This window comes from Nyctereutes procyonoides, unplaced genomic scaffold (genome assembly GCF_905146905.1).
Source record: "Nyctereutes procyonoides isolate TBG_1078 unplaced genomic scaffold, NYPRO_anot_genome, whole genome shotgun sequence".
NCBI classification, from domain to species: domain Eukaryota; kingdom Metazoa; phylum Chordata; class Mammalia; order Carnivora; family Canidae; genus Nyctereutes; species Nyctereutes procyonoides.
In genome coordinates, this window is record NW_026575128.1 from 3,286,630 (window position 1) to 3,310,377 (window position 23,748).

Below are 23,748 nucleotides of genomic sequence, written 5' to 3' on the forward strand. Positions count from 1 at the left end.
ATGCCTTCCAGTATGTTCTGCTGCTCCCGTACACCTGTGCCGACCTCGAGGCTCCCGCAGAGATGCCCCTTCTGCTTCCTGATCTATGCCTCGATGGCATTAGTGGCTGCACCCCGGGCTCCGCACCAGGAGGGCACAGGGATGGTGGTCCAACAGGCTTTGCTTCCCAAGCCCCTTTCCTACCCTCCCTCTCTAAGCCGCTTCATAACCTCCCTGAGCTCTGCAGGTGGAACCTGTGAGCGCGAGCCCCCTACTGGCCGTCAAGGGGCCAGCAAGAACGTGGGTTCAGAGTCCCCGGGTGTCTCCCCGGTATGGGTCCCCCGCCAGGCCGAGGGGCCCCGGTGTCGCCACTGACTTCAAACGTCCTTCCGCCTTGGTGGGGAGTAGCTGCCAGCTGGGCCCGCTGTGGTGCGGCGGGCTGGGCGCCGGGTCCTGCTCGAGGACGGAGCTGTCCACCCGCCACCGCCTCTCCCTCCGCAGGATGGCCTAGGGTCGGCCATCGGATTCCCAGGGACCCGGGAAAGAGGCGGCTTAGCTTTGGGCGGGTGGGGGGAGGCTAAGGTTTTCATTTTCCCCTTTCAGGATCACCATCCTGGGAAGAAAAGTTGTCAGGCCTCTCCTCTGTCGGTGCCCTTGATCCCCGAAATCCCGAATCCGCCGCAGCCCGCAAGCCCTGCTTCGGGGCCCCTCCTCCTGGGAGCCCAACACGCCAAAGCCTCCCTAGTGCCCGCCCCCCGCCCCGCATTCACTTGGGGACTCAGCTGCCCCGCAGGGCACATCCAGCGCCAGCAGCACGCCCGCAGCGGGGAGGGCGAGTTGGCGAGCCCCGGCCCCCCGCCCCTGCCCCCCCGCGGCCGGCGCGCGCACCCTCCCCGCCGCGGCCCGCCCCCCTTCCCACGCCCGGGACGCGCCTCCTGCTGCAGCGCAGCCCCGCCAGCGCCGCGTCCCCGCCGCCGCTCCCGCCCGCCCGGTGGCCTCCGGAGCATGGAACCCGGGGAGCCCCGGGCGCCCCGCGAGCCCGGCCCGGGGGCAGAGACCGCGGCGGCCCCGGGCTGGGAGGAGAGCAAGACTTTCTACGACAACCTCGCGCCCAAGAAGAAACCCAAATCGGTAACAGCAGGGCCTGGGGACGGAGGAGGGCAGGGGAGGGGGCTCCGCGGGAGGGGCGGCGGCCCCCGGAGGGGCCCCGAGGCAGCGCTCGGGGGGTGGGCGGGACGCGGCTCCTCCGCCCCAGAATGTGCCGGGCCTTTGGCGCCGGCTCGCGTTTATTTTGGGAGCTGCGCGCCGGTGTCTTCTTGTCCCCGGGGCTCGGGTTCCCCGCCAGGGCCCCCCTCCCCCACGCCGTCCTCGGCCCGGCTCCTGCTCCAGCGGGCGGCCAGGGCGCGCCCACTGCACTTGGCGGCGGAGCGGGTGCCGGCCCGGGCTCGGGTAACCCGACTCTGGAAACCCGGCCCCTCGCGGGGCGCTCAGGTGCCCGCCACTGGGCTTCGGGCTCCGGACCCGGCGCCTGCGTTCGGGCTTCTGGCTCAAGGCCCTGCGCTCCGGCTCCGGCTGCTGCGCCGCCCGCCTCCTTAGGGAAGGAGCCGCGCTGGCCTCTGCGCCACAGCCGCGGCCTCCGCGCGCATCGCAGGGCGCATCAGCGCCCCCGGGTCCCCCCGGCCGACTCAGCCCTGGGAGACCCACACAGAGGCGAGAGCTCCTCTTGCCATCGGACAGATCCCTGATGTCCCGGCTGTCCCCTGGGCCTTGCCCATTCCGAGCTCTCCGAGCTTGGGAAGGGGACTGAGCAGGAGATTGGCCCAGAGGCATCCTCTAGACGGTTCCCGCCTGACCTGAAAGCATCCTGCTGCTTCCCTCCAAGGGCCCTTCCCCAGGAAGGGGGCCACAGTCACTCCACAGTCATTCCCTGCAGCATCTCTAGGCTCTGCTCAGCAGTGGGGACTGGGAGATGAATTTGGTTGAGTTCCTGCCTCAGGAGCTCACGGGGGCTGGGGGAGACCCGGACGTGGTGAGCGCTCAGAGCAAACACCCTACATGCAGCGGAGGGAGCGAACAAGAGTGAGTGCCACTGAGGAAGGCTCTGCAGACCTAGCCTTTGAGCTCCTAGCCTTTGAGCTCACCGTGAAGCCTGGGTAGGCAGCATTTCCCAGGCAGACAGGGAAACAAGCCCCTAAAGCCTTGGGGCTGACTTTGAACCTGAGTAGGAGAATGCAGGATCTTTGGGAGACACATGGGAGGGATGCCAGAGATCCCACATAGGGCCTTGAATGCCATACTAAGGAGCCTAGGTGTTCAACGAGGTTAGGGGTTTTAAAACAAGGTTCCACTAGGGCCCCATGTTTCTGGAGGTCTGCACACATATGGATCCAATTTATTTTCCTTTGTCTTTAAACTACCCCCTAAACAATTAAAAACGTGTAATAAAACTCAATTCACTCTAACGCGTTAGATGGACATCTTAGCACCTTCGATTGATTACACCAGTATACTAATTTATACTGCAGGTTGGTTAGGTGTTTTTGTTGTTTTTAGTAAACTTCAGATTAAAGCTTTTCCTGTAAACTGTTTACTAGAAGTTTATCTTGAGATTGCTGGCAATTATTGTTGCTGAGTACCTTGAGGGCCGTAGTTTAAAACAAAGCAAACATTTTTTTACCACTTGCAACCACTTATTGGCGTGACTCAGGACTTTCTCAATACTGTGTGCACACACCGACCAACACCGGAACAGATTGACTAGACAATGAAGTTTAAGTCTGCACGGGCAGCCTAACCCCCAAGTTTCAAATTTATCACCTATACAACCGTGCCGTTTCCATTGGTTGACTAAATAAATATAAATAAATAACAAATAAATAAATAAAATTTTTGTATGAATGTATGAATGAACTCGTAACATACATTCATGCTAAGAAACTATAGCAATATCTAATTTACATATTGGGGTTCTCCCAGGAGTCCATTGAAAGAAAAAGTCAACCTGCTTTTTAAAAAGGAAGAAAACCATTGGTCCCATTTCATTCGAGCAAGATCGCTCTGGGGCCGCGTAAAGGAGGGATGGGAGAGAGTGAGTCTGGCAGCAGGCAGACCAATGAGGAGGCTGGCCCCTGCCTGAGGAGGAAGCTTGACTAGTGTCCTGGCCGTGGCCCAGGAGATGGACACTGGGGTGGGGTGGTGAGTGGAGTTCACCAATGCATCTCCTCCCCAAGTAGGGTGGAACCAGGGAGCTCAGGCCTAGTTGTCAGCCATGACCCCTGAGGCCTCATGGTCCTCCCAGCCCCCACCCCTTCCTGCGGTAGCCCCTCCTCCCATAGACTATTTTGGGGCCTTAGACCTCTTGGGCCCCATTAGAACTTATTCTCATTCCCAGGAGCCTGAGTGGAATATTTCAGCTCTGAAGGCCTGTAGGAGCCTCTCACCTCAAGGGGTCAGACAACTCCTCTGTTCAGACCTATCTTGTCCCTCTCTCCTCCAGCAGCTCTTCTCCCATAAGACTTTTTAGAAGTAACAGCTTTTGGCTGCCTTCCTCTCTTGGACCTAACAGGAGGAGAATCATGTTGGCCTACATGAGAGCTGGCTCTCCTCCATTACCGCCCCCCTCACCGGCCCCCCAGCACCGGGGGAAGGTGGAGAATTGCCAGGACCCTAGCTCCCTGGAGCCCACTGTTCCCAGGCTGAGTCCCTGCTCTAGGAGAAGGGTCCCCCGACCCAATTCCCACTCTGGAATCCAGACTTCTTTCTGTGTTCTGGAGGAGGTGTTCCTCGGTGAATGCCTGACAACCCAATGAGGGGGTGGTCTCCCTCTGAGTGTAGGTCCAGGGGCATCTCCAAGGGCTTGGCTTCCCCTCAGCTCCGGCCAGCCCTTTACCTGTCCCTTCAGCTCTTCCCTGGAGCCTGGAGAGGCCGCTCTTTCTGTATCTGTCACAGCAGTTCACGCCTTCTGGACCCTACTTGTCTAGCGTCACAGCAGGCAGAGCTGAAAGAAGGGTCCTGCCCTGGGGGTCTCCACTCTGAGGAGAAAGAGCCCTGCCCTTAGAGACCTCAGACTGAAGGCATGGTGTTCCCTCACCATTTCTCCCAACTCTGGAGGAGGAGGGGTGCATGGGGCCAGGGTCCCAAGGAAGTGTCTGAAATGGAAGGGGTTGGAGTCATCTGGGAGCTATCAAGGAGGGGCCTAAGTGGGGTGGGGTGCTACTGTGTGGACAGAGGCCAGAGATTTGGGATCTTAATCTACCTGGATCGGCCTTGACTTTGCTGTGTGATGTAGAGCCAATACTCTGTCCCTCTCTGAGCTTACGTCCTCATTTGTAAAAGAGGGAAATGGAGACTCCTGGGGCCAAGGCAACTGGGATATTTTTCTTGGGATGGCCAGCAGTGGGTGGGATGGGGTCTAGGTAGGTCAACCAGAGGGGACCCAGAACACAGCAGCCTGGCAGGGACTGTGGTTCAGCAAGTGAGGAGTGAGACCTTGGCTGGCTGCCTGGGCTGGAGCAGCTGGCTTGGGCACCTGCCTGAAGGGGCTGGGAGGGCAGCTGGCTTTCTGTCCTTGAGGGGTGATGGCCCTGTCCCTGGGCAGTAAGCCCAGCGGGTGGAAGGCCAGCAGGCTTCCTGGGTTTATGAGAAGGGTCTCCCCACTCCCCCAACCCCACCCTTACCATCCCTGGCCAGCCCTCTGTCGCCCCTTTTCTTTTATTTTCCCTTCTTTCCTTGAAAGCTCACAGTTGCTGAGGGGGTTGGGAGGTACCCAGCCTGTGATCCCACAAACTGGGGTGGTTGGCAACTGGGAGAGTACTTGGGTTGAGCCCAGAGCAGAGGCACCTGTCCTTTCACTGCCCTTCTCTGACCCTGCTGGCCAAATACACCCTCTTGATTGGAGTAAAAGTCGTATGCAAACTGAGGCTTACCACATCTGCTTGGGGAACTCTCTGGTCTTCCATTTACTACTTTGAGGTCTAAAGCTTCATTAGCCACTAGCCACTCATAGCTACTTAAATCTAAATGGATTAAAATGAAATACAATTAAAATTCCAGTTCCTCAGACTCACTAGTCACATTTCAAGTGACTGAACGTGTCTATTATCACAGAAAGTTCTGGATAATGCTCTTCTAAAAGAGGGCACAAATCTTGGTCTTAGAGATAGATCACAAGCTCCATGGGGACGAGGATCATGCCTATATTGTTTCCTGCCATGTCCCTGGCACAGTGCCTGTCACATGGTAATCACTCACTGTTGTCAACTGATTGGGTCCCGGCTTGATTCCAGAGAGAAGCAGTGGGGTGGAGTATGTGGCCAGCAGCGCTGTCAGGAGCAGGCCAGCATCGGAGGTGCAACTTGAGCCTCTGTTTCCTAACCTGCAATGTGGGAATCACCATTCCAGGAATGCGCAGGTCACAGAGGTGTATTGGGAACCTGGGTGCCTGTGTATCCACAGGCAAGCCCCACATTCTGATCCTCCCCAGGGATTATAAAGGGTCCAGCTGCTGTGGTGGCATATGGCCTCTCCCTATTCCACTGCAGGTGCTGAAGGAGTTCTGAGGCCCTCCTGGGCCCTGGGGAAGGCCTCCTAGCACCTGCCCACTCATCTGGGCTCGCATACACCCACTCCCTCTGCCCTGGGCTCTGCTCACCTTTGTGAATGCACCAGGGCATGCTCACCTCCTTAGGCCTTCCTGCAACTGACTCCTCCTTCCCAGCTCCATGAAAATGCACCCCCCACCAACCTACTATGAACCCCTGTCATCAAGACTCTTCTTTCACCTGTGTCCTAAGTACTGATTCCGGCCCCTTTTGTGTGTGTTTTCACTGCCCCTTCTTCTCCATCAGCTTGTGACTCTGAGGGCAGGTGCCAAGTCACTTACCAGGACCACTCCCAGGCAGAGTCCAGGGACCTGGCACAAAGAACCAGTAAATGTTCGTAAACTTTGCATCAACCAAAGAAGTGTTCCAGGAGCACCTACTATATGTCAAGCAAGCTAAACAGATTAGGGGACCGCCCTGAGGCTTCCAGTTCATGTTAGCTTTGTCATGGCAAGTACTGTTTTTCTTTGAACTAGATTACTTAGAGTTCAGAGGCATTACAAATTTACTGAGCACCTACTGTGTGCTCGGCACAGCTTTAAGAACTGTCGATACAATAAATGAACAAGACAGTCCCGGTTCGTGCTTCCTCCGAGCTTAAGCATGGTTCCTGCTTCCTCCCCAGAACTCTGTCTGGAAATAGTTAAATTAGCAATCAGGCCTGTGCTAAACTTTTTTTTAAAGATTTTATTTATTTATTTATTCATTTATGAGAGATACAGAGAGGGAGAGAGAGACAGAGACACAGGCAGAGGGAGAAGCAGACTCCATGCAGGGAGCCTGATGTGGGATTTGATCCTGGGACTCAAGGATCACGCCCTGGGCCAAAGGCAGGCACCAAACCTCTGAGCCACCCAGGGATCCCAAGGCCTGTGCTAAACTTAACTAAAACGGGAAATGTATGGGAGAGGTAGCAAGCCCATGACTAGGAGCGAGGGAGGACTTCCTGTAGGTGACGTGTATGTAGTTTGAGACCTGTAGGTGGGGGTAGCTGGATGAGTAGCTAGATGAAGAGCTAAGGGAAGAGGGCTCATGGAGTGCAAAGGCTCAGGGACAGACAGGAAGGTATGGTCCCACATGAGAAGGGTCAGATTGAGCAAAGTGGGATAACAGGAAGGTGACAGCTCAGAGAGGTAGAACATCAGTCTCGAAGGGCTTCCTACCCCATATGCAGGCCCGTGGAACAGAGTTTGTGAGGAGTGAGTACCACTGAAAGGGGGTCATCAGATTTGAACTTGAGAAACATCCCCTGACAACAATATGGATGACCTGGGGCGGGAGATGGTGACAGACTGGACCTTGACAGAGAAACCACTAAGAGGTGGATGGATTCTATAGTGTTGACAGGTTTTTGTGATGGATGGATGGATGGATGGATGGATGGATGGATGGATTGGTGTAGGGAGGGGAGTTGAGGAGGGGGAAGGAGTTGAGGTGGGCTTCTGGGCTCTAACCTCAGGGTTGAGTCCTTGGAGATGAGGAAGGGGGTGGAGGACCAGGTTTGGAGGTGCAGGTGGTGGTGGGACCTCAGCCTCGAGCATGTTGAGTCTGAGTGTCTGTTAGTCAACTGGGGCAGTTAGATATAGGAGTCTGGATCTTAGAAGAAAGATCTGGTCTGGACATAAAACTTTCTTACGTAAGTGCCATGTTTCTGGGCACCATGTCTTTCTAAGGGGCATGTAGCTCTCATTTTATAATGGAAACCATCTGGAGATCATCTGGAGCATCAGTCATACTCTGGCTACACACCCTGTGTTCATTTTTCCACTGTCCAGATGGCCAACTAGATTGCAAACTCCCTGAAGTCACGTCTTCCCACCAGATTGTGCTCCTTGGCAAGGAGCCACCATCTCCCTGAGCTCCTGGTGGGGTCCTGCATGGAGGGGCAGGGCTTGGGCTACTCCTGCCCAAGGCTGAGCCATCTGAGGGCAGGGGCTGGGCCTGGGTCCTCTCCCTGTCCCCAGCACCCAGACAGGCTGGCACTGGAGACCTGCATCGGGGAGGGTGAGTAACAGCCCTCCTCTGGCACCTCCACAGCCCAAGCCCCAGAATGCTGTCACCATTGCTGTGTCCTCCCGAGCCTTGTTCCGCATGGATGAGGAGCAGCGCATCTACACGGAGCAGGGCGTGGAGGAGTATGTGCGCTACCAGCTGGAACACGAGAACGAGCCCTTCAGCCCCGGGCCAGCCTTCCCCTTCGTGAAGGTGGGTGCCCTAGGGTGCCTTCGTTGGGGGAGCAAGAGCACTCCTGGGGGTCTGAGTAAGGAAAGGGGCAGATGCACGGGCTTGGCGTGGGGACAGAGCCACTGTGGGAAGAAGCCTCCCTGTCCTCTGCGCCAGTGCAGCCCCGCTCCAGGCAACTAGCTTGGTGAGTGGAGCTGGTGGATGGGGCCCCCACTCACCCTTCAGCGAGGCGCCCCTGTGCAGCAGTCAACCAGCACGACGGCTGATGTTAGGTCCACGCATCTTGCCCCTGGCCAACCCCTGACCATCCCTCTCTGCCCCCGTTAGACTCCAGCTCACTCCTCCTCTACGCTGGCTACCAACTCCAGATATCAGGTACTGGGGGCCTGAGTAGAGGTGGGGGTCCTCTCTCCCATCCAGGCTCTGGAGGCTGTGAACAGGAGGCTGCGGGAGCTGTACCCCGAGAGTGAGGACATCTTCGACATCGTCCTCGTCACCAACAACCATGCTCAAGTGGGTGTCCGTCTCATCAACAGTATCAACCACTACGGTGAGCATCAGGGGCCTGGCCCTGGGACGCCCCTATGAGACACCTGGGGATGGGGCCACACGTCTGCAGGGGGGTAGGCAATGCCAACTAGAGCCTGCAGCCCAGAGGTACACTGGTAAACTGGGTTTTTAAGAAAACCAAACCAAAACCAAACCAGAAAAACCAACCCTGATCGGAGTATGGCCATCTTAGGGTGTAAATACCCGGCTGTGGCTGATTTCAAGTTATCAACAGTTGAGCAATCTTACTTGCTTGGAAAAAAAAATCCCTGAATGTTTAGCATCTGACTCTTACAAGCCGGTACAAGTTGGCTCCGGTATGCTGCCCAGGCCCCACTGCCTATGTATTGGGCAGGGCACTTGTTGCCTTTGTGCCTCAGTTTCCCCATCTGCAGTGAGGCTCACAGGCCTCACAAGGCTGCTAGGAGAAGCAGGTGGAGTTGTCAGAGTGAAGGGACTTTGTATCTTCGTCCAAACTCTTGACTGAAGGCAATAGACCCTCCAGAGCTAGCTTATGCTGACGAGAATATGGTAATTTCTTATTTTTTTAAAGATTTTATTTATTTTTTCATGAGAATACACAGAGATGAGAGAGAGAGAGAGAGAGGCACAGGGAGAAGCAGGCTGCATGCGGGGAGCCCGACATGGGACTCCATCCCGGGTCTCCAGGATCACACCCTGGGCTGAAGGTGGCGCTAAACCGCTGAGCCACCTGGGCTGCCCAATTTCTTATTTTAGGTTAAAAAAGTGTCTCCTAGAACCACAGGGCAGGAAATACAATTGGGCCCACCACAGCCTGAATCCAAGTACTGGGGACCTCTCCTGGGCTTTTTCTCTTGGGCCACGTGAGCCCTTATTTCGGCTCCTCTCAGCAGTTTCCATCCACCCCATCCACATGTCTCTCCCCAGACTAGGTTTCTCTGCTTTTCCTGAACGTGGCCAAAATTTGTAAGTTACAAACCCTTATTTTAAGCAACCAATGGAGTTCAGTGGCATTTTTTTCATCCTAATTTCAGATTGCTGGGAGCAGAGATGATATTCGAAATATTTAATTCCTTTAGGATGTAGGTAGGGAGAAATCAAGATACACCACCCACAGGACTGGAGCAGGGCCCTCCAGGGCCCCTGGTGCACCAGGGATTACCCCTTGCATGTGGATTGTCCCACTGGTGGGGCAGGGGGAGCGATGGAGTAACTCTGGGGGGTCAGAGCAGCAGCCACTGACCAACCAGCAAATCTTTTCCAACCTGTGCACACAGGGCTTCCAGGTGACCATCAGCCGAGGCCTGGAGACTATCTGATTGGCCCAGCTTGGGTCACGTGTCTGCCTCTCTCTAATCAGCTATGTATGGTCGGAGGGTCAGATCTTGGCTGGAGACCCCCCTTTTATAGTACCGTGATTACCTGACAAGAGCTGTTCCAGGCAGTCAGTCCTGCTTAATCATCCATATTTCGTGGGTGAAGGATGGAGGGGCTCAGAGAAGGGAAGGGGGGGGCCTAAAATCACTCAGAGAATCCCTCTGCTGCCCCATCACCACTCAGAACCCAGAGGGCTCCTGCTGGACATGGAGGGACCACTCTGAGGCCCTGAGGGTCGCCTCGGTGTCACCTGGGTGCTCTCTACCTCCTCTCCAGACCTGTTCATCGAGCGGTTCTGCATGACAGGTGGGAATAGCCCCATCTGCTACCTCAAGGCCTATCACACCAACCTCTACTTGTCAGCTGATGCAGAAAAAGTGCGGGAAGCCATCGATGAAGGTGAGTCATCCTGGGGAAGGAGAATCTGGGGAGTCTGAAGAAGGGGTTCCCGAGGCGGGGGGCCTGGTCCTAAATCTCTGAGCAGGTGCTCGGGGCAACTATGGTCATCAGAGAGGGAGTGCCTTCCTTAATTCCTACGGCCTGTCCTGTGAGCTCTGAGAATAAGGCCCACCTACTCCACCCACTGGCCTTCTAGTCCACTCTCCCACCTCTGACCCTACCGTGTGAAGGATGCTTTTTACTCATTGGCATTGCACAGCCTTCTCTTTCCATAGAAACCCTCCTCACAGCCCAGAAAGCTACTCCCTTCTAAGAATCCTCCGGGTTCTGAGGCCTGTGTGACCATGAGCAGCCTCTGCCTGTCTGGGCCAGTGGGGAGGAAGGTGGGTGTCTAGCTCATCCTGAGCACTGGGGTCTGGGAAATGGCTAGCGTTCCAGCAGCTGGCGGCCCAGTGCTGAGGTCGGGTTAGGAGACCCAGCCGCAGGTACTGACCAAGAGAATTTCCCTCCAAGTGTCTCTCCCAAGGGGCAGCTTGGGGAGGTATCCACAGTGTCGGTGCTCCTGATGGGGTGTGTATCTGTCTTGCTCATGGAAGAAAAGAGGCCCACAGGGGAGGAAGGGCTGTCCCACTGCATGTGTGCCTTTGTATGTCTGAAATCTGAGCTCAGGCCAGCGAGCAGGGAGGGTCAGGAGGGAGGCCTTGCCCAGAGCTGGGTGGTCCTGGTTCACCTCAGCCCCAGTGTTACAGGTGCTGAGAAGGTGCCTGGCCTGCTGCCCAGGGCCCGGCCCTACTTAGAGCAGCTTCAGGCTGCTGAGAGCTGCCTGGCACTGCTCTCTCTCCTCCCAGAGTTCCGCTCTAGTCCAGCCCTTGTGAGCCTAGAGTCCTAAGAGCAGGGCAGAAGCAGGTTTGGAGCGATGACCACCAGAGAAGATGACCCAGGCCTCCAGCCTCCTCGGGCTGGCTCTGCTGTCCAGTGCAGCTCCAGTCTGGGGCATCCTGACTCCTGGAGAAGCCCAGGATTGCAGAGAGTCTGGCTACATAGTCAGATGGCACTGGTACTGCCCCAGTACCTTGATGGTACTGCCCTTCATCCTCAAGGTTGCCCCAAGGAACCCTGAGTGGGGCATGCATGGTGTCATTGTGGCAGTAAAGCAGGGGTGCCTTCAGCCTGGGATCTCAGCTCCAGACTCACTTAATCTTACCTTGGTTCAGAGAAGGTGATGGACTTGCTGGAATCAACAGTAGAGAGTAACTGAGGCCAAGCCAGGATTGGGGCTACTTCCCAGCTGCCCCCCCATAGGTCCATATCAAGTGCCTATGAGGATCTCCTAGAAGGATAGCAGTGGCCTGGGGGACCCTTCCTCCCAGTCAGGACTGACATTCAGCTGGTACACACCAGGGTGACCTTGCTAGATATCAAAAAATTGAAATTCCTCCATACTGTTTGATAAACAGCTGCTTTCCTGAGTCCTCTGAGGGACCCCTGTTTCCTGGGGGCTCCCCTAGAGCTTCCTGCAAAGCCACAACGAAAGGGGGACCCTGACATGGGCCAGGACCCTCAGAGCCCTACTCAGAGCAAAGCCACCGTCCATCTGACTGACCAGTTTTTCAATATTCTGAATATGAGCCCTCATGAGCCTCTCGCTGAGTCCTGGGTGAGGCCCGTAGGGCTAGGACAGCTTGAGGTAGCCTCCTATTGGCCCCAGGCAGCTGAGACAGGTGTCGGGGGGGGGGAACCCCTATTGCCAGGATGAAGGCAGACAACACTTGCCTCTCTCTGCCCAGGGATCGCCGCTGCCACCATCTTCAGCCCCAGCAGGGACGTGGCTGTGTCCCAGAGCCAGCTGCGTGTGGCCTTCGACGGGGATGCTGTGCTCTTCTCCGATGAGTCGGAGCGCATCGTCAAAGCCCACGGGCTGGACAGGTTCTTTGAGCATGAGAAGGCCCACGAGAACAAACCTTTGGCTCAGGTGCTCCACACACTCCCCAGGACCCCTGAGAGAGGCGAGGCGGGTCCCCAGAACTTGCCCTGGGCTGGAACTTCAAGCCGAGAACCAAACCCCAAGCTCAGCCCAGAATCCAGCCCCTCACCAGGGGTCAGCTCTCACCTGACCCCCGGCCTCCCTCAAAGAGCTTCTTTTCCTTCACTGAACTGCATCTCCTTTACTATCTCCCACCTTTGAAGTGCCCCCCTCTCTTTAGGCTCCCCGGCCCTCCCTGAAGCTTCCCTCCCTCTCCGAAGGCCTCACCCTGTCTCCAAAGCTGCCATCTTCTCTCTGTACCACTTATCCCCTCTCTGAGACTCCCCCAGCCCTTTGAGTCATCTCCCAGGTCCTCAAGAACCCCCTCGTTTCCCTCCCCGGAGGAAAGGAAAAGCCTGGAAGCTCCTTAGGGGGCAGGGAACCTCAGCTGGGGGTGGGGTCTGGAGCAACCCACCTGCTTTGGGCCACCCCTGCCATCCATCCCTTGGCCGGGAGGCTCGGGAACCCTCACACTGCTTGGGGTCTCCCTGAGAGTAGAATATGCCCTAGGGCCTGGAGAAAAAAAACCCTGGGGTTGGAGGTGTTGGGATTTGCAGGCCTCCTGGGAGCTCCTATTTGTGCTTCTCACAAAAATCTGGGTGCTCAATTCTCTTTCTCCAAGAGCTCAGCAGGCTCCAGTTGTGGCTCCTGGATATATTCATCTGACTTCCGTTCCTGTGGAGTCCCTCTGAAATCCCTAGGAGTGCAGGGCAGGACACTTTGACCACTAAGTGGTCGGTAGAGGCCCAGGAGACCACTCCGTGCTCCGGGTCACCCCCCACTAGTGAGGGGTCTCTAAGATTAGAAGCCTTGATTTCCAGCCACTGATGCAGTTTGCTTCTTTATTCATGCATCCCCATTAAGCTTTGTCGTTCCAGGCATGGTAGAGAGTAGATCTTTCCCCTGACCCTAGAGAACTGGAACATGACACCCTGAGCCACACCCATGTCCAGTGGGCAGGGTCGATATCTGGCATGTTGGTCTGTCTGTCCCAGTTGTTTGCAGCTGGTGTCCATTGTGATTGGAGGGTTGCCCATGCCACAGGTACCAAATATTTTTTAATATCCTCCCTGCTGAACAACACAGAAGGCCACACTCACACAGCCTCACAACAGACACCCGTGTACCTGGTGGGCACGTGGATGGACATACGTAGTAACCGCTGCCCTGCTACGGTTACTCTGACCCAGGCATCCCCACTCACCGCAGTAGGGACACCCAGACCGACATAGGTACCTACAGTCCCATTGATACACACTGTGGCCCTAGCAGGTGTAGCAGACCTGGGAGATTTAGGGCTCTCGAGAGCTTTCCCACTCCAAACGGCAAGACACTAGGGCTTTCGGAAGGAGCCCAGCTGGAGAGGGGGGTAAATGTTTGGGAGACAGAGGAACTCATGGTGTTCTCTTGCCTTCTCACAGGGCCCCTTGAAGGGCTTTCTGGAGGCGCTGGGTAGGCTGCAGAAGAAGTTTTACTCCAAGGGCCTGCGGCTGGAGTGTCCAATCCGCACCTACTTGGTGACAGCGCGCAGCGCAGCCAGTTCTGGGGCCCGAGCTCTCAAGACGCTGCGCAGCTGGGGGCTGGAGACGGATGAGGCTTTGTTCCTGGCAGGAGCACCCAAGGGCCCCCTCCTGGAGAAGATCCGCCCACACATCTTCTTTGATGACCAGATGTTCCATGTGGCCGGGGCTCAGGAGATGGGCACCGTGGCTGCCCATGTGCCTTACGGTGTGGCACAGACACCCAAGCAGACGGCGGCTATGAAGCAGGCCGCATCTGCACCGTAGCTGAGCCACCAGCTTCACAGGCCCACGTTGCTCCAGCTCCCTGTCGTACTTCACCATGTCATTCCCTGGACCCTTCTAGCTCCTCACCACTCTGTCCCTCTCCACGTCTGCCCTCATCTCCATGAGTGAGGTACTTGCAGGGACTTAGGCAGACTGAGCCTGCATCCTCACCAGCCCTCCTTGTGGGCAACACTGTGCCATGATCCCACCTAGGAGAGTAAGACTGCAGAGTAGCTGGGCTGCAGGGGGCAGTTGACGAAGGAGGGTGGCAGTGTCGGAGGAGCCGGGGTGTCTCACAAGGGGCTGGGGATGAAAACTAGCTCCGTGTGGTGCAAAGAACATGGCTTCGAGAGAGAAGCCTGGCTCCAAGCCATGTCCTGGCATTAGCTGATGACTTTGGGTAAGTCCCTCCCTTTCAGGGGCCTCAATTCCCGGATTTTGGGGGTGGTTTTCAAACTCGCCGCCGAAGCAGCTTGGTTTTAATAGGATTGCCCTGTGCCGGGCTGCTGCTGGACCATATGGTACCTCAGTGCAGTTAGAGAGGTATGCTGTCCCGAGAATGAATTTCAAAAAGTCAGCCCGGTCCTGGGCCTGCTCAGCAGCACAGAGCCTGGATGTCAGCCCATTGCTCGGGCTCCCCCAGCTCCTCAGCTCGGAGGTCTGTGTCAAATGGGCAAATCGTCCGCAGCAACCCTACCTCTAATTCTGCATGTTTGGAAAGCACTGGACAAGATGACCTATCTGCTTCCTGTGGTCCCCTACCCGGAGTCACCCATCGGGTCAGCAGCAGCCAGGGGCCGGGCTCCTGGAAGGAGAGAGGAGTGAATTTAACCTGCTGCAAACTCTCCTTCCGCCAGCAGGGGACACTGCAGGCTCTTCCCCAGGAGGCGCTTTCGCCACCAGGGCCTCCATGCTTCTTTGCTTTTGCTTTTAGCCCAAGTTCAGTAGTTCCTGCCTGCCAACCCCCTCACCCAGGCTTCAGCCGAGCAGCTTTCCCAGTGGGGAAGAGGGGAGTGTTGGGCTTCACTATGGTGGGCCCAAATGCAGGGGAAGAAGCTCAGTGGGTGCAGTGGGAGGTTGTCCGGCCTGTCCTGCCTGCACCCGAGGGAAGGCCTGCCCAGGGTGACGGGGGAAGGTCTGGTCGGAGGCAGTGAACAGTTGGACGGGAAGGAGTGCAAAGGTGCACTGGCAAGATTCTCCAGCTCTGGGACTGTGAGTGGAAGTACTGAGCTCCCTGTCACCGGGTTGCTGTGCAGGGGGCTCCAGGATGAGGTCACCTCCCCCTGCAGCGCACCAGCGAAGCCTCCCCCTTGCAGGAGCCTCTGCATCCCCGTTGTCACGGCTTCTAGGGGAGAACTCTCTTTGATGAATCAGCTTCCTCTTTTGCTAACAAGCCAGGCTCTCTTTATAAAGGAGGGTGGGAACACTGATGGCTGGTCCCTCAGGAAGACCCAGAAAGGGGAGCCGCCCGTCTGTGTGGGCCACAGACTGCCCAGCCCCCGGGGAGTCCCGCTGTGAGCAAGCACCTTGTAAGGAAAGCCCAAGGTACTGTCATAGGGAGCAGGAGCCTGGAGGTGTGTGCAGGAGAGCTGGACTGCTGGTGAGGGTGGAAGAAGGGGGTGAAGGGCCACCTGGGGTCTGACTTTTGTCATTTTGAGGACTCAGCACAGGGTCTGACTGAGTACATGGTCTGGACAGTGTAGGGCAAGATAGTAGTTGCAGAAAGATAATCCAGGGTGGAGGAAAAAGTGAGGAGACAGAGGTGGCTCTCAAAATGAGCAATAGTTTGGGCCGGAAGAGGGGAGCTGGGCTGGGTTTTCACTCTCTGTGTGGGACACTGGGCCTGGGGGGAAGGTCAAGGCCGTACTGAGTGTCTGGGGCAGACCCCACCACTGACTGCCTTATCATGGGGGGGAGGGGGGACACGTGATGAAGATGTCTTCGTTCGGGTCTTTCCACCCACAGCCGGGATTCTTCTGGCCAACAGAGGAGGCCTCAGGGCAGGGGGCCTGGTTTTGAGTTCCTTCCTCTGTTCGGTACCCAGCCAGAGATACTGGGAGACCCAAGAACAGCCTCTACCAAAGAAAGTGAGAGAGTCATCTTTGATCTTGGCTAAACCCCAAAAGGCCCTCTGTCCTTCCCCAGTCTCAGAATCACCCCGTTGGATGAGCCTCTAGGGCTCACGGAGCCAGCCACAGCCACCAGCAGCCTGCACGCTGGCACAGCCGAGGTTCATGGTATGAGGCTGCATGTCCAGAATGGACATGTGCGTTGGGCACCAGATGGCGCCTAATTAAGATAAACCCCAGGGATTCTGAAACCAGGAGGTCCTGCCTCCAGGACCTAGTGATAAAACAGCCCTGATTCTACTGGGTCTCTCAGGAGGCAGAAAAATATGATGCTGGAAACAGAGAGATAAGGTGTAGTAAAAGCCGTGCCTTTCACTGTAGCCGCGAGTAATAGACATAGACAGCCCTGGGCATGAGGGGCACTAGGGTCTGGCTCTATTATCGAGACTGTAAATGAGCATCTCAGGCCTGGAAAAAAGCTTTCAGTGGCTGGAGTAAAAGGCCAGTATCCCGGGGGCAGGCGAGGCAGCGCCAGATGCACATTCTGATTCTTTCCAGGGGCGAGGAGGAGCCCCGGGCGAGGAGCACTGCTTCTGGATCACTGGGCAGATTGGAAGGCCAGGTGAGCATCACGGCCCGCACTGGACTGCAGGGCTGGGCCAGAGGAGCTGCAGCTCCCGAAATGCTGGGCCCCTGGAGCCCAAAGCACAACTCCCTGACAAGTCCTGCAGGGCACTTCCCAGGAAATGCTTGCCGACCAAGTCCCCAACCCAATGGAAACTGCCAGTTGGCGGAAAAACAAGCCCTGCCACTCTGCCCTGAGCCTGCTAAGACCATTGCAGAACCACTCACTCCTCGTCCCCATCAGAATGGTGGGGATGGAGCAGGAGATGCCAGGAGAAATCAAAACCAGTGAGAAGCTCAAATCCCAGATGGATCCAGCAACATAATGATATTCAACTGGTGTAACTGGTGTGCGCCAGTGCACCCAACTGGTGATTAAAACATTGAAATACCTCTGTAACAGCTGGTAAACAGCACTGCCCTGAGCCCCTGAGTGCCCCTTCGTGGCCTCAGCCTCCCTGGCCCCTCCACTGTGATAATTCTGTCTTCCCACAATTCAGCCAAAGGGGCGTCCTGGAGGCTGCAACAGCACGTTGGCCATCTCCCACTCTGGTTGCTCGTTTAGAGAGAGCAACTTGCCCAAAGTCATGCAGCTAGCGAGTGGCAGCGCTGGCACTGAAGCTCCCATTGGGACCCAGGCTCTTAGCCATTCTCCGGACAGCCTGGACAGCAGAGAGGAGATGGCAAGAGAACCTTTGTGACGAATGAGCTTGCCCAACGGTGGACATGTTGACCTCCTTCACGTCAAAATGCTATAAAACACGGGAGCGGGTGCGTTTTTGTTGTAGTGTCCTACATAGCTAAGAAGAAGTGAGAGCCAAACATTTGCAGAGCTCCTGAGGCACCACCCAAGTTCTCCGGAACCCCATTTGAAGACCCTTGTATGGGGCTGATGCAGGGTTTTGCAGTTTATGGGCCAAATCTAGCCCACCACCCGTTTTTGTAGAGACACTTTTGTCAGAACACAGCTATGCCCGTTGGTTTGCATATGTCTGTGGCTGCTTTTGCACCCAGCAGCAGAGTTGAGTTGTTTCAACGGAGACCAAGGAGCTGTGAAAATATTAATCTGACCCTGGGCAAAGGCAAATATCCCCAGGTCTACCCACCGTGGGGGGAAAGACCAGCTCATATCCACCTAAGCACTGGAGGCAGAGTCTGGTTTCACTGCCAAGGGAGCGGCCTGCTCTGGCTTCTGCGCCCATCTGTGGGCATCTTTAGGGCTGCAGAAAATTGCAGGCGCTAGCTACGTGCCTTGATGTCACACACGACAGATCCTTGGCATCCGAGGAGTTCAGATTTCAAGTTTTAGCTATTTCCACGTGCCCCGCGGCCTGTTGTAATTTGAAATGCTGTTGACTCCTAAAGTTGAGTTGAGTGTGCCCTCCTAAGCGGATGGGTGAGGGGCCTTTAAAGCCTGAAAATCACTCGCATCGGTAGGTGGCGGTGGAGGCCAGGACGCTGCCGCTGGCCCAAGTCCGGGGACTTGGTTTATTTTCTGTCCCATGGAGCTCTGTGCTGTGCTGGGCCCCCGCAGGTAGCTCAGCCTAAAAGCGCCAGAGGGGCCCCGAAAACCTCCGGTGAGACAAGCAGACTGCTCTCACCCGCAACCACTGTGATTGTGAGTGTGGACACCTTCATATGAGTGTGCACAATGGGATATAGCTGCATGTATGCATGTTTATGTGGGGGGGTAATGGGTCAGATATCTCTGCTGACAACGTGTGTGTGTGTCTGTGTGTGTCTCTGTGTGTGTGTACAGGTGGTTATATCTATTAACCTGGGGATCCTGGGCCCCCCTACTTATTCTGGCCAGCCCTGTTTCCTGGGACTGCTTCTGGCCATTCCCGTCATCTCATGGGCATTTGCACATGTGCAGCATGGGGCCCGCTGAGGGTGTCTGACTTTGGCCAACAAGATCTTGGCTCCTAACCCTCTGCCTCCCAGCCCTACCTCCCGCAGCTTGGAAAGGAAGTGGCACATCTGTGCTAGGACACCCCGTTTGGTTGCACCTGCCTCATCATCTCCACTTGTTTCTTTGCTCTCGCTGTTAGTCCCAGGGCCAACATGTGCAGTTGGGCAGATTTTATGCTGCACAGATCCAGATGGAGTCGTTCACACTGTGACTTGAGTGGAGCTTTCTAAACACCCGCAAAACCTGCCAACCTCACCCGGCTGCCCTGGCCATGTCGCGGTCATGGCGAGAAAAGCTGCCTTCTTCCCGGCCCTCCTTGGCCCAGCCCAGCCTCAGCTGGGATTCCTTCCTCTGCTTGGGTGTTCTAGTCTGGCCCAGAAGTGACTCACCCTTGACCTCGATCTCCTCGATGCCTGTGGAATTGAGTCTGTGCAAGTGGAGGATGGCTGGCAACTTTTCAGTGACTGGCCTTTGCAGAGTTAGAGATCTCTGTAAGACACGTGGGAGTTCTACAGGCGAGGGTTATGCCTCCCACACCCCTGGCCTGTGGGTGAATATGCCTTCCTGGGTCCACTGCTAAGATGGGTCTGCCATGGATATGAGGGTAAAGGGCTCAAGACTAAGGCCTGAAGGCTTGGAGCTGCCACCAAGCAGAAAGTCACGAGGTCACTGCAGACTGTATGCCTGGCCCTGGTCACAGACCCTGATGCCTCCCTGAACCAGGCGGGAGCCGTAAGTGAGCAGAGAGATGAGGCCGGGTCTTCAGGGTAATGGAGCACAACACATGCTGTTGTCTGACTCGGTGGCTGCCATGTGGGAATGTGTGGTGGCCTTGCCAGATATTCCACCCCATTTTTCAAGGGAAGCTAAAAATCTGGACTTTCAAATGTTGGCAACTATTTTGAATTCGGAGAGCATCGTGCAGGCCAAACAAAACACATCTTGCAGGCCAAAGCCAGTGCTGGAGTCTCCCGTCTGCACCCTCTGGCCTGGGCCCAGTAAATTGAGTCGTTCAGAACCCACCAGCTGAGCATGCAAGGATGTGATCCTTAGGCTCACGGGGCCTGGGGTCTGTGAGAGGCTTCAGAGATAGCCTGGTTTGTCCCTGGGTGTTTTAAACTGTGTCCATACAAAGTTCTTGATTAGCACACGTATCTTTAGCTTCTGGTTTCTACTTAAAAAGCATCTCAGTCCCGTCTCGTACAGAACAAGATTTAAAGTGAAGCCTTACCCGTCGTGTGCTTGTATTTACCTGTCAGAAGCCCTATTTATATCTTTATAGGTCTATTTATATCTTTTGCAAACACAGGCTGCCCTGGTCTTCCTTACAACCTAACCTCCTCGAGTTGCTTTTTATGGTAAATCTCCTAAGTGCCTCCTTAAATGGTTGGAGCATGTGCTTCTTCATCTACGTGGTTCCCTCGTCTGAGGAGGGGGTAAGAGACCCCCTACCTTCTCAGCTCTGCCCCCCCTTGGTCTGCGATCTGCCCTCCCCACCACCCAGCTGCGTCTGGCTCATGGCATTTACCCTGTCATGTGACGAAGGGTGCTGTGTGCTCGTCCGCCTGGGTGCCTCTCATCCCTCATGCTTGTTCTGTAACTGAATTTCACCATTTCTGGGCTTCTGCCTCTTGAAAGCCATTCAGAGAAATAGAAGATGTTTAAAAATAAACTCGTATTGCCTGGTTTTCCCTCCTCACAATCGTATTCCCTAACTGACTTACAGACGCCTCGGGAAATGGCGATGCATGCAGTGAACAGGCCTGAGATCACTCCCACCCTTGGGTGCCAGGGTGTCTCTGTAGACCACCCTGGGGGCAGATTCCTCAGCCTGCATCCATCAGGAAGCAAGCTTCTCCCAGCAGGGCTCTCAGGGACTCAATGTTCCCATCTGGAACTAGCAAAGGAGGATGGGATGGAGTGGGAGGAAGAAGAGGAGATAAGGGAGGGTGTGAGCTGGAGGAGGAAGGGGTTGACTCAGACTCCAGCCTCAGCCCTCCCGTTATGCCTCCTCTTGCACCTCGGCCCCCTCCGCAGCCTGCCCGACGTGGGGCCCATATCTCAGCACCATGTGTCCATCCCCTCGTGTCTCCCGCCACTCACCTTCCCCTCTGTCTGCTGAGGCCCTGTCCAGACTCATCTTAAAACAATTTCCTCAACTAGGCTCCCTCAGAACCTGGTACAGCGTGAGGGACGGGTCACTTTCTCCCATGCATGATCTTTAGGTCCATGGCTCTTTCTCCCATAGCCCAAAGGAGAATCTCCTGCTTTATTTTGGTGTCTCCCCATCCCCTGCCCCCAGTGGATATTGATAAATGTGCCTGTAATTGGGGGTGCCTGGGTGGCTCAGTCAGTTAAGCCTCCAAACCAGGACTAGACCGTGGTTTCGGTTCAGATCATAACCTCAGTGTTGTGAGATCGAGCCCCATGCTGGGCTCTGTGCTCAGCACTGAGTCCGCATGGGATTTTCTCTCTCTCCTTCCCCCTCTGCCCCTCCCCTCACTCTCACTCTCTCTCTCTCTCTTTCTCACTCTTTCAAATAAAATAAGTCAGTAAATAAATAAATAAATAAATAAATAAAATCTTTTTAAAAATTTAAGAATTAGGCCTATCATTGAACAATCAAATTCAGAGCTGCTAGGACTGGGCCAATTGTTTGCAGCTCATGTCATTGCTGAACTAGTCACAAAATATTTTGGATATGTCACCTAAAAGGATCACCAAAGGATCATCCCTCTGGATAGGAAACCAAAGGCATGGGAGTCCTATGGCACATTAGCTATCTGTTGCCGTGTAACAAATTGCCCCAACTAACTTAGCAGCTTACAGCAACAAACATTTATGATCTCATAGGTTCTGCGGGGGCTGGAATCCAGCAGCAGCTTGGCTGGGTGGATTTTGCTCAGAGCGTCTCGTGAGGTTGTCCCCCCTCAAGCCCAAGCTGTCGGCTTGGGCGGAAGTCACCTGAAGGCTTGGCCGGAGCTGGAGGATGTGCTTCCAAGGTGGCTCACGCACATGGCTGTTGGCAGTTAGCCACGGGGTTGCTCAAGTGTCCTCACGACATAGCTATGGCTTCTCCCAGAGGAATCGAAGAGAAAGCAAGGCAAGCTTACTTTAAAACTCTCTTTGGGGGGGGGGCAGCCCCAGTGGCTCAGCAGTTTAACACCGCCTTCATCCCAGGGCGGGATCCTGGAGACCCCAGATGGAGTCCCCACATCGGGCTTCCTGCATGGAGCCTGCTTCTGCCTCTGCCTATGTCTCTGCCTCTCTCTCTCTCTCTCTCATAAATAAATAAATAAATAAATAAATAAATAAATAAATAAATAAAATCTTAAGGAAAAAAAAACCTCTCTTTAGGGGCACCTTGGGTGGCTCAGTGGTTGAACGTCTGCCTTCAGCTCAGGTCGTGATGCTGGGGTCCCGGGATCGAATCCCACATCGGGTTCCCCGCAAGGAGCCTGCTTCTCCTCTCCCTCTGCTGCTCCCCACTGCTCGTGTTCTCTCTCAAATAAATAAACTCTTTAAAAACAAACAACAACAACAAAAACTATCTTTGAAGACCCGGCCTCAGAAGTGACACGTCATCATCTCTACCATGTGCTGTGGATCACGCACACCAGCCTGATCCAGTGTGGGCGGGAACTACGCAGGGTGTGGACACCAGCAGGTGGAGACAGACCGGGCTGTCTTGGAGGTTGACTCCCACGTATCATAGTCCCGTCCTCCTGGCCTCATGAGAGGCCTCCAAGGGTAGCTTGGCCGTTCCCCGGCCTCCAGGCAGGACTAGACCCAAATGTGCCTCCTTGGTTCTCCTACCTGAAGCTCCCCACCTTCCCAGCCAGTCACCAGGGAGAAGGAGAAATGTGGCTTCTCATCCACATCCATCCTCATGCCTCCAGTGCAGCAGATTCTTTCAGGGGCCCTGCAGTCACCTACTTGGGAATCCCCTGCCCCCAGTGGATATTGATAAATGTGCCTGTAATTGGGGGTGCCTGGGTGAGAGTTTTTCTCTCTCTCCTTCCCCCTCTGCCCCTCCCCTCACTCTCACTCTCTCTCTCTCTCTTTCTCACTCTTTCAAATAAAATAAGTCAGTAAATAAATAAATAAATAAATAAATAAAATCTTTTTAAAAATTTAAGAATTAGGCCTATCAAAAAACTTTCACCATGGAAACTTGGTGTTCTGAGATGTCTCGATCTCGCTGTGAAGGTCTTGGGATGTCTGTAAGGACAGCGGTACCAGAGTTGCTCACGCCGGGTGTAGCCCATGGGCCAGGTCTCAAGGCAAGGGAAAGGACAGGGGTGCGACGGGTGGTGGGACAGGGGGTGACCCCACACCTTCCTGCCCGGGCCTCGAGCGATCGGACTCAACCTTCTGATGCCATAACCAAATCCTCCACTTTCTGGCAGGATCTCAGACTGGATTTGGGAGAAAAGAAAAAAAAAAAAACAACCCACAACATGGAAGAGACACGACTGTGCCTCGAAACAAGGGGATGGAGGAAACACAGACCTAATCCTCTTTCCTCTGTTCTGCCCTCACTTGTCAACCTGCAAAGCTGAAAGAATGGAGAGCTGAGGCCCGCGGACTGAGCATTCTCTTTCTTTGCCTTTCTTTCCTCTTCCTTACTGGTAGTCAGCTTTATTTGCCAGTAAGCCAGTAAAAAAAAAAAAAAAAAAAAAAAATTAATAAACAGGTTATTCATGGACCAAATGACCAATTTATGTCGTAACAGTAAACAGAATAGATTGTTCTACACACTTTCTATAAATCGATTTATTTGATCCTCACAGTAATCCTACGAAATGAGCACTATTATTATCCCACTTTACGGAGGAGGAAACTGAGGAGGAAAAGTAACTCACCCACGGCCCATAGCAGAGTTTGATTTAGACTCAAGTTGTCTATATATCTTCAGTGCTACACTAGAACTGACTCTCTCTCATGTATAGTTTTTGGATAAAACACGCATAAAATTTGAGCTTTCTTTGTTAGTTTAGATGTCCCCCCAAGCCCCTGAAACCTCAAAGGCAGTAAGAATGACATTCTGCCCCTGGGGTTACACCAGGGGGAAAGTTCCAGGGTGGCCTTTGATGGGCTCCTCTGTAGGAAGCGGAGCCGGGTTTGCAGAGACAAAACCACTGGTCCCCACTTGCCCCCGTGGTTTTTGGATCTGGGCAGGGAGGCGGGAGTGAGGCCGGCTCGTCCCCACCTTGCAAGGGTGAAAGCCACGTGATGGGAGCAGCCGCTCATCTGAGGACAC

At 55.0% G+C, this 23,748-nt stretch overlaps 1 protein-coding gene across 1 annotated transcript; it reads left to right on the forward strand.

Moving 5' to 3' along the window:
- The first annotated feature begins 937 nt into the window (after positions 1-937).
- On the forward strand, positions 938-21,653 carry NT5C1A (5'-nucleotidase, cytosolic IA). The gene is made up of 6 exons (XM_055342152.1): positions 938-1,110; positions 7,617-7,784; positions 8,184-8,313; positions 9,948-10,070; positions 11,858-12,042; positions 13,515-21,653. The coding sequence occupies exons 1-6, from the start codon at positions 985-987 to the stop codon at positions 13,878-13,880; spliced, it is 1,098 nt and encodes a 365-aa protein (XP_055198127.1). The 5' UTR covers positions 938-984; the 3' UTR covers positions 13,881-21,653.
- The last annotated feature ends 2,095 nt before the right edge of the window (positions 21,654-23,748 follow it).

Bases quoted from the DNA above. Each gene is read 5' to 3' on its own strand.
- NT5C1A (XM_055342152.1), top strand. From the start codon at position 985: ATGGAACCCGGGGAGCCCCGGGCGCCCCGCGAGCCCGGCCCGGGGGCA. The intron at 1,111-7,616 runs GTAACAGCAGGG...GCACCTCCACAG, and splicing joins CCAAGAAGAAACCCAAATCG to CCCAAGCCCCAGAATGCTGT. The intron at 12,043-13,514 runs GTGCTCCACACA...GCCTTCTCACAG, and splicing joins AGAACAAACCTTTGGCTCAG to GGCCCCTTGAAGGGCTTTCT.